Source organism: Alexandromys fortis, unplaced genomic scaffold (genome assembly GCF_014885135.2).
Source record: "Alexandromys fortis isolate MF-2015 unplaced genomic scaffold, M_Fortis_MF-2015_v1.1 scaffold_29, whole genome shotgun sequence".
NCBI lineage: Eukaryota > Metazoa > Chordata > Mammalia > Rodentia > Cricetidae > Alexandromys > Alexandromys fortis.
Genome location: NW_026067891.1, coordinates 3,475,377 through 3,485,746, shown reverse-complemented (window position 1 = coordinate 3,485,746; position 10,370 = coordinate 3,475,377). Strand labels below are relative to the sequence as shown.

The 10,370-nt window shown below is 53.3% G+C and overlaps 1 protein-coding gene across 1 annotated transcript; it reads right to left on the bottom strand.

Moving 5' to 3' along the window:
• Window positions 1-3,589: 3,589 nt before the first annotated feature.
• Sstr5 (somatostatin receptor 5) lies at window positions 3,590-5,794 on the bottom strand. The gene has a single exon (XM_050135939.1). The coding sequence runs from the start codon at window positions 5,777-5,779 to the stop codon at window positions 4,691-4,693; it is 1,089 nt and encodes a 362-aa protein (XP_049991896.1). The 5' UTR covers window positions 5,780-5,794; the 3' UTR covers window positions 3,590-4,690.
• Between the last annotated feature and the right edge of the window lie 4,576 nt (window positions 5,795-10,370).

The window sequence follows — 10,370 nt, the reverse complement described above, 5'->3', positions numbered from 1 at the left end:
CTAGATGCAGTCCTGATGGCTCATTCCCCCATGTGCCGGAGTTACAGGCTGAGTCACCACGCCTGGCTTGGCCATCACATTTCTGGGTTTCTGTCTCGTTGTCACAGGCATCAGAACTTCTTTTGTTTTTATGGCTGAGTAATATTCCAGCACATGGCGAGAACTCACCTGCTCCTATGAGGGTGTTTCTAGCTGCTGTCTATTATGGGCAAAGCTATAACAAATACTGTGTAAAAGATCCACTTTTTAACTCTGCAAAAATAGTATTGATGAGAAGGAATAAACAGACTAGAAGGCTTGGAGTTTAATTTTCTGAAATATAGATAGATAGATAGATGATAGATAGATGATAGATAGATAGATAGATAGATAGATGATAGATAGATAGATAGATAGATAGATAGATAGATGATAGATAGATAGATAGATAGATAGATAGATAGATAGATAGAGACAGACAGACAGACAGACAGACAGACAGACAGAGACAAGGCCTCGTGTAACCCAGACTGGCCTTGAGCACACTACAGCTGAGGCTGGCTGGCCTTGAGCTCCTGGCTCCTGAGCCTCCTGCTGCCATCACCCAAGTGCTGGGATTATAGGTTTATGCAACCACATGTGGTTTCTACATTACCAAGCCCAAATGGTGGCACAACCCACATGTCTGCCAAGCATGAAGCATGCCCCAGATGCAATAAAGCACTATCCAGGATGTGCTGACACCTGTCAGGACCCAGAGATGAGCCTTGGGGACATCATGCTGTGTGATAAACCCATGATGGGACAAACGCTGCATGACTGCATGTACACAAGGCTCTTGGCAAAATGTGGTCCACTCACACCAAGCACATGATGCCACTGGGGGCTGTGGGAGGGAGCACAGCTGGGTGGGCAGGAGGAGCATCCCGACTTGTTTCAAGAGACCTAGTGTAAACTACTCAGGACTGAGTTAGAAGTGAGGACACAGACTTCTGAGGTAATAGGCCTTGCCATTAGCTCCTTCAGGCCTCATGGGAGGGAGGAGAAATGGGCGAGATGGGCAGGTGTCCTCTCCTGTGACCAGAGCAAAGGGACAGGTATCTCCAGCTCGCCTGCCCATTCTCAACCTTCCCACTGGCCTGCACTCACTCTGGATAGCGATGGACCCATCCACAGCTTTCAGCGGTGCCTGACTATGGAGAGAGCTAGGGGGACCGGGAAGGAGGAAGGGTAGAGGCCCCTGTCCCTGGCTGTTTCTGCATGGGGCCTCTCTCTTGTATTCTCTTCTGATCTGATGATACTGCCTCTCCCTCTGTCACGGCTTATACGAGCGCCCATTGTTTCCAGGTAAGCACTAAGTGTCCTCCCACCAAACCTCCCTGTTGCCACTCGCACGGAGAGGCTCCGTTCCCCATGACAGAGGACAGGATCCCAGGAAACACAGAAAGCGGGCCCTAAAGGGTGAGGAGCGGGAGAGACCGAATGAACATTCCCAGCCAAGCTCTCTCTTGCTATCTTCAGTCTTTCCTACTTAGTAGGAAGCAATGGTGTCCTAAGTACCTGGGCCAGTGGCAGCCTGCCATCTTTACTTATCCATCTGTCCTTCCCTAGGACACCTGAAAGTGGTGGCTGATGGGAACAATGTTCTCTACTCTCAGAATCTGCCACGGGATCCCTGACATGACTCCTGCTGCTGGGGGTGACAGGGCCGAAAGGAGCGGCTCCACTATGGCTCTACTGAGGGGACTGCCTCTCTGCCCCCACCATGTCCAGGCTGCACCCCACCCTGCCAGGCAAACAGACATCTCCTGTCCCCCTCCCCATCCTCAGCCCTGCCCCACAGGCCGGATTTCCTGGGCAAGGTCACTCAGTCGCTGGAACCCAGTGTCCCATAAAACCCACTGATGCAGACAGAGCCATAAAGTAGATCAGCAGACCGCCACGGCGGCCCCAGGATGTTTGCTTTGGGTTACCCCTGCAATTCTCCGGGACTGCAGTGGAGGACATCCCAGTACTTATGTTGTCCAGGACTCATGGTTCTCCTGGACACCCATCAGGCCTTTAATATAGGTGCGTTTGGGGTGTCCAGGGCTTTGTCTCCCCTGCTCCTCCATGTCGGCTAAGTTTGGACCTCCCAGAATAGTCCACACCGCTCTCAATCCCAGGTCTCGCCCTCAGAGTTCCCTAATCAGGAACCAGTCTGGGGTTCCCTGGCTCTTGCCAGGGAGGTTGTGTTAGCCTCTCAGCACCTTGGGAGCCTCATCTCAGTCCCCCATCTTGCTCAGCCCACCTCCTACCCCATTCCTGGTAGCCCAGCACCTGCGCACTATCCACATCCTGGCTCTCCCCTCTCTGGTTGACATCTCATCCTACTTGCTGGTGACCCATGATGAGACCTTTGAGGCAGAGTTGGGGACTGCACCTATCCTCTTTCCTGCCCCAACTTGTCCCCGACGAGCCTGACAGGAGGGTGCATTTCCTCCTCTGAGGCTTCACACACTTGGTTCTCTCTGTCAGAACACTCTTCCAGCCTAGCTTAGGGAAGCAGAGGAACTGACTGATGCCTGCCGTGGGGTCAGTACGGCCAGATCTGCCATCTGGACTGGAAAGCGGCATTGTATACCCAGTATACCTGGGGGCAGGGACGGTATGCACTTGACCATCACGTGGCCAGTGGAATGGCTAAAGGTCACAAGAGTGCAGTACGGCCAGACTTCAGCCCTGTTGGGGTGTGAGCCTGGATGGATTGGGGTTAAGGGAATAGGCTACCTGATGCTGGGCCTGGATACTACTGCTGATGCTATATGGGGCTTCAGACTGGCGAGAAAAGGAACAGGGTGCCCAGAGGTGTAAGGGAAGCTTCTAGAACCAAGGATATTCTAAGAAGCACCCTCCATTCATTTCTATGTCCAAGTCCATGGGGTGTGTTTGTGCTTCGCTCCCTGCAAGAGCGTGCTGGCTACCTGCCATGTCTGTACCTTTAAGAGCACTTTTGTCCGGTCAGGAACCCCCTTTATCAAAACTGTCGGCAGAGACCTGAGCCCTCTGCTCACTCTCCTGAGCCATTTGGTATGGTTGCCCTTCACAGCCGAATCCTAGGAGAAGGCCCAACGGTGGGCAGAGGCTACGGGGTAAAGTGGCCTCAGTTTCCTCTGGAAACACCCCTCCTCGGGATGCTGACATTGGTGGGTGGGGTGGGTTTTGCCGCCAGTTCCTAAGAACTGGGTCCAGAACCAGCAAATGGAAATGTCCCTGCCCTTCCTCGCCGGAGGTCAGGTCTCTGGGAGCAGATGACAATACAGCTGTGGAGTTCTCTGCTTTGAACTGACTTCACTTGGCTCCATGGACAATATTTGCTTTGGGAAGGAATTAAACACTTTATTTTCTCATTTATTCGGGGCAGGCTGTAAGACACAAGAGCCCTCATTATGAGGGATGAGCTTCCAGGCTCGGCATCTGTCTAGGGAGGGGTCACGTTCTCAGATGTGACCCAGCAGCCCCCACAGTCTTTCTCTGGCCAGTTTTGCTGGCCTGGCCTCTGCACCCTCCTAGGGAGCCAAGCACTGCCAGGCAGGGCTGCCCAGAGCAGGGAAATAATACGATTACTTCTTTCTCCAGCTTCAGAAAGGCCCAAGGGTGCCCTGGGGACCCCGGGGGTTCTTTGAGCACATTCTGTGTCTGAGTGGAGAAGCTGCTGGAGGGGGCTGAGGGGGATCACAGGTTCCCCAGGGACTTGGCCCTCTTTGGCCCTGGCATTTGCACTATCTCACATGGTAGGGCTTTCTAGACTGTGCTGTTTGCACTGGGAACAGTTCCTGCCTGCTACCTGCTCACCCTGCCCCCTCTCCAAGAACAGAGAGAGCCCCAGCATTTTGCTTTAAGGAGAAAGAGGATTGTGAAGTCCCTGTGTGTCCTTAGTCTCTGAGCCTCAAGGAAGCCTCTGCAGAGTCTTTCCTTTCTGGGCCACTCTGAATAGACCGAGTCCTGGTGAGTCTATTCCTCTTCCTGGTCTTCACCATGTGTCTGCCTTGCACACTCACTGTGGAGGCCAAGGCCTCACTTTCCTCATGCTGGAGAAATGGAGGAAAGGCCAGAGTAGTGCCCTAGGGTTTTACTTCCTCTGTCCCCAGATCAGTGCAGCTTTGCTTCAACTGTCCTCAAAGTGCACGCAGCTGCAAGATCGCAGAGGCCTAGAAGGCTGTGAGCAGAGGCTGGGGGCCCAGCACACATGGGTACTTTTCAATTGGCTTCCATGCTGGCCAGAAGGTGGATGGAGCAGAGGCTGGGGGCCAGCATGGCTTCAGGGAGGGCAGTCTCTGGCATGAACCAACAGTTTGCACGAGCGTCTCCTGGCTTCCTCCCGGAAAGCTGCTTCTTGGCCCGAGAGGCTGACAATCGTGCCACACTGGAGGTGAAGGTGCCTGAATATTTCCAGAGGGCAAATCCAGCCCTTTCTCCCTACCAAGCCCATCTCAGGACCTCCAAACTCTCAGACCCTGGCCTGGCAGAACATTTTGGTGAAAGCGAGGGTCAGTCACCACAGGACACCAGCTGTGCTGACTACCCATGGCTTAGCCCCAGGCAGCTGTCTTCACACTGCTACCAAGAAGAATCCAACTTGCAGACCTGGGGACAAGAGCATCTCAGCCCCCTCACATCCCAGAAGACAACTTCAGAGAGGCCTGGCCGGACCTGGGTGCTGCTGGGGCACTCAAAGCCTGCTGGTTTGCATGAGCCCATTGGCCTCGCAGCTGCGTGTGGGCAGTGTTGCCTGCGGCCGCCCACTCTTCTCTGGCCGCGGCTCTATGGCATCTGCATCCTCCATACCATATCCTCTACGCAGGCACAGAACCTTCCGGAAGCTCTGGCGGAAGTTATCGGAGAGAAAACCATAGAGCAGGGGGTTGGCACAGCTGTTGGCATAAGACAGGACCACCACAAAGAAGTAAAGGCCGGCAGAGGTGGGTTCCTCGGGCAGCGTGAAGGCCAGGTTGACGATGTTGACGATGAAGAAAGGCAGCCAGCAGCCCACGAACACCAGCACCACCACCACCACCATGCGAGTCACCTTGCGCTCTGAGCGCCGTCGCCGGGAGGAGCCCACGCGCACACCTGCCGCCTTCACCTTCACCACGATGAGCAGGTAGCACAAACAGATGACCAGCAGGGGCCCAAAGAAGCCCAGCACAGACGTGTAGGTGATGAAGGCTGCACGCCATAGTTGCACAGGCTCTGGCCAGCTCAGGTTGCAGGTGCCCCAGCCCTCCTGGACGTCGGCGAAGACCAAGAGAGGCAGAGACATGAGCAGTGAGAAGACCCAGACAGCAGCGCTGGCCAGCTTGGCTACCCGTGGGCGACGCCACCGGGCTGAGCGGAGAGGATGGACCACAGCCAGGTAGCGATCGACACTCATGACCATCAGGCAGAAGATACTGGTGAACTGGTTGATACCATCCAGCGTCATGACCAGGCGGCACAGGAAGGGGCCGAAAGGCCAGTAGGAGACGGCATTCTGCGTAGCCAGGAAGGGAAGCCCCAACATAAACAAGACATCCGCTACAGCCAGGTTCAGTATGTACACGTTAGTAACCGTCTTCATCTTGGCATGCCGCAGCACCACATAGATGACCAGTGTATTTCCACCCAGCCCCACCGTGCACACCAGCAGGTAGAGAACGGGCACCAGTACTGCCTGGGCTCCTATCGATGACACTGGGCTCACCAGTGACCAGTTGTGGTTACCACTGGAAGCAGCTGAGGCATTCCAGCTGGGTGTGGAAGCTTGAAAGAGGGGCTCCATGCTGCCGGCTTCAGGCAAGGTACCAGTCCCACGTGTATCTCTGCAAGAGAAGAGGGTGTCGTGAGTGGACACATTCGGGTATTCCTTCCTCCAGCCACCCCCAGTCCTCCTGCCCGATGGTAGTGGGTAAACACCATTAATCATGCTCGACTTGGCCGGGAATCGCATTAAGCAAATTGTTTGGAAAACAAGCCGGAGAGAAAGAAGAAGCCACGAGAGGATGGGTGACTGCCCTAGGATGCGCACACAACCCATGACTCCCCTGGCTTGGTCTGATGTCCAGCACCCTCTCTCCAAAACCTCTCAGAGCCCTGAAAGGCAGTATTTCAGGAAGGTGACATAAACTCAGTGGGTATCACCTCCCAGGGGTCCCCAAACTATGAGGAAAAGTGGCCGATAGAGAAAGATGGGGGAGCTGAGATGCCTTGGCTGCCGTAAGCCAGTCGTACCCAACACATGTGGCATCCTAGGCCTGCTCTGCCAGTAAGTCCAAGGTTGGACTCTCTGGTGTGGGGCCCTCCCCCGACAGGGGATCTTAGGGAATGCTGTCCTCAGTAGACAGGTTTCTACCCCCAGCAGGGCCTGAGACTCTCTGCAGCAGCGGTGACTCCAGAGGTCCCTGTACTATACAGTGGCTGGCCCGCTTCTCGCCCCCGAGGACACCAGGCTGAAGGTACTGCCTGCTCAGGGCAAAGGTCTGTTTCTTGCTTAACAATGGCAGAACAGATATCCTTAAGTCCAGGCTTAGTGCTCGTTATGGGATGGAAAGGTGCCTAGTGCAGAGAGGACAAACACACAGAACAGACATAACAGCCCAGCCAACAGGAACACACCAGGCTGTGGGCACAGCACAGGAGGGGGTCTACAGCCCAGCACATGGCAGACCCAGGCAAACTAAGGCCCCGGAAGCAGAGGGAGGACACAGGCAGTGCATGGGCTTTGTGGAGAAAGCGGAGAGGCAGGTGTGGGCGGACAGTGCCTGACAGATGAGTGGCAGGTGCATTTGTGTTTCAAGTCTTTCATGAAAGCAAGATGCCCAAGAAGAAATAAACATCTCTGTTGCTGGGCAAGAAGGAGATGGGCAGGACTGGTGCATATGGTTGAAGTACTAGGAGGACACAGGCCAGGGACAGGCCATAGCAAGGCAGGAGCCCTCGGCCTGAGCCAGGCTGTCCACTAGCGATGCTGTCCTCAGAGACCTGGGTCTGCTCAGCTGATCTGTAGTGGCCTAGGCCAGAGCAGACATGGGGCACTCCCACAGCTGTCAGGGAAGGACCTAGTCCTGGGGTGCAGGACCTACCAGAGGCAACTGCAATCTGAAGAACAAAAAAAGGCAGGCCAGGGTGTGGGGATCCAAGAGAGAACCGCAGCAGCAACAAGGAAATAAAAAGGTTCCTCCCACAGGCCAACTCACCAAAGTCCCAAGTTCTCAAAGCTCAGAGATGCTAAGGAATAGGACCTGGAAGACCAAGATGGAGGGGACCAGCAGTGGATTCACCTGGAAGAGCTAAAATAAAATAAGATGATTTAATGATTTAACTAGTATGCCCGGAACATGTTTCAGTTAAGTGTAAGATCTTTGACTGCAGTATGGGTAAAACATTATAAGGAGTAATGAGTAAATGGAGCAGGTCCCCTACTTGGAAGCCACAGAACTTGGACATGAAAAACACAGCCATTTCGTGCCAGGAAAGGCGGCCCATCTGCTAAGAGTCGAGGCTGTTCTTGCAGAGGACCCAGATTTGATTCCTGCATTTATGCTGGGCATCTCACAACTGCTTGTAACTCTAGCTCCAGGGGGATCTGATACCTCTGGCCTCTGGGAATCTGTACTGACATGCACACAGCCCCCACACAGACACACATAATTTAAAATAAAAAAAAACCTTTAAAATACGGAAAATACAGCCATTTAAATAAACAACAATTTCAAAAAAAAACAACAAGACTAATTTTAATGTAGATAGTGTTGAGGAGAGAATTGGTGAAATAGAAGACACTGAGGGATACTGAGAAGATGCATACATGAAAGCAACAGGAAGGCCAAGCAGGGGCCACAGGACAAGGGGGAAGGATGAGACTTTATGGTTAATCATGTCTCCAGTAGGATTAAGTCACAATACAGCAGCGTCATCACAGAGCCGCAGAAAATCCCGAAGAATATCAGTAGGGACACCTCATGGAAACACCACAGACAGTGACTACGATGATACTATTCCATCAGCAAAGCTAAGACAAGAGGTACACGACAAACTTTATTTAATAACCAAGGCCAAGGGTAGGGCTGGGAATGGAGAGTGATTGCCTAGCATGCACGATCACCTGGGTTCCAGTTCCTACCGATGCATAAACCAGATGTGCTAGCACAGGTTTGTGAGTCCAGCACTTGAAAGAAATCAAGGCAGAGGATTAGAAGCTCAAGGTCATTCCTGTCCTGATTAGATACTAAGTTTGAGGCCAGTTCGTGACACATGAGACCTGGTATTAAGAAAGGAGAAAGGCTGGAGAGATGGCTTAGTGTTTGAGAATATTGACTGCTCTTTCAGAGGAGCCCAGTTTCAATTCCCAACACCCACATGACAGTTTACAGCCATCTATAACCCCAGTCCCGGAGATCTGAGGTCCTCTTCTGGTTTCTGTACACACAGCACTGCATGCATATGGTACATAAACATATATGAAGGCAAAATACCCATACACATATAAATAAATAGCTTTAAAATACAATGTTAGGTGCAAGATGGCTGTAGCTAAGTATATGATGGAGTTCTTCTGTTGGCATTGAACCCCTGGTCTAGAAGGGTGTCCCTGGATTGGGGACAAGAATGGTTTCAGCTGGGCCCCACATCACACATAGCTTCGGAGGGAAACCAAGACATTCGGACAGAAGCTTCCTTGGAGTCCCTAGGTGGAACTGCTGATTGGCTCACAGGGGCTGGTCTCAGGAAGTATCTATCTATATGATATGTCTAAAGTGATGCTCACCGATGGGTCCCATGGACTCCTGTAAGGAACTGTCCTGTAAAGGACCATGGTTCAGCCAGGAGTCACGAAATGTTATTTCACATGGCCAACACACATAGACCTGCTGCAGAGGCCCGTGGGTCACCTCTCCCCAAAAGACTAAGCAAAGGACCTGAAAAGGGCTGGATGTGGGTGATAGACCAACCCCTGAAGATGAGCTCTCCACTACTGGGGAAAGGGCTGAGGGGTTCTGGGGATCTCTAACAGGCTCTGACTTTGGGTAGCGGCTCTTGAATGCATTCTGACTTTAAGTCTAGCTCTCATTTTCTCTGGGCTTCTGAGGTTTCTCTCTGGCCCATCCCTCCGCACTGCTGCCCAGAGTTCAGGAGTGGCTTAGCAGGCCACCAGTCCTTGCCATCTATGCAAACGCTGCAACTCCCGACCAGCCTCGGAGCTACAAAGAACAAAATGCGCCCTAGAGCTGTGCCAGCCTCGTAGAATATGATTCTGCAAGAACCGTTTTTAAAAGAGCAATTTTCTTATTCACCAGAATTACATGTTCACGGGAAAATTGCCCCTCAGGCCATCTCAACTGTGGGAGGGAGGAGCGAAGGAGGGGGTTACCCATCCAGAGTCCAGCTAATGACCTGTTTAGACAAGCCCACCCTCCAGTGCCATCTTCCCCAGCAGGTCCTAGCCCCTACCCCAATACCTGCCCTGTGATCTTGGGGACCTTGGTGCTTCCCTGAGCCCAGGCTGCAGGTATAAGCAAGCCCATACAGATGCAGAGTTGCCCGAAGGATGAAATGGCTGGACCCTGACTCATCTGGAGATGGAAGTGTCAAGTCACCCATGCTGTATGCTTCTGCCCCCCGCTTCTGCTTTGCTGGGGGGGGGGCTGGGGTCTGACATCCACACTCCACCCCTACCCATAGTCATTAGCGACACCTCTTCTCCTGTCTTTCCCCCAGATACATACACTCCACCTCTGAACGCTTCTGAAGGCTGCTTGGGCCAGGGCAGGGGGGAAAGTGAGGCAGGTTTAGGACTAGCCAGGAGGCAAGGAGAGAACGGCATGATCTGGCAAAGTAGCTCAGGTGGGTTTCCCTGCCCTGAAGGCGGTTACTTCAGTCTACAATCCATTTCTTCAGAAATCTGGGCCTTTCCTTTACTTTATGGGGAGCCAATGACAGCTTACGATCGGTTTTTAGTGCTGTCAGAGACTCCAGTGCATCCCACCTGACCCTGCGACGCGTTGTGTTGCCGAGCAACAGTTCCCATGTCTGACTTTGGGCACCTGGGTGCTGGCCCTCATCACCCTAAGTCACACAGGGGTGGTATGGAGGGAAAGGCCCTACACATGAAGGAAAGTTCCAGGACGTTCTCGGTCCTACAGAGGGGCGGGATAGCTGGAGGACCGGTAACCAGACTCCCTCCTCCGCGCAAACAATCGCAGGGACCCCAGATCCCGTAGGGCGTCCATGCGTGTCAGGCCACAGCCCCATGGCTGGCCCCACCATGCCCGCCAACTAGCAGATCCAAATGCGCAAGCCACTGCTTCTCCCGACCGTTCTCCACCCCCGGCGTCCAGCTGCAGACCTCCTAGCCTAGCCTGCCCCTCTGCGTC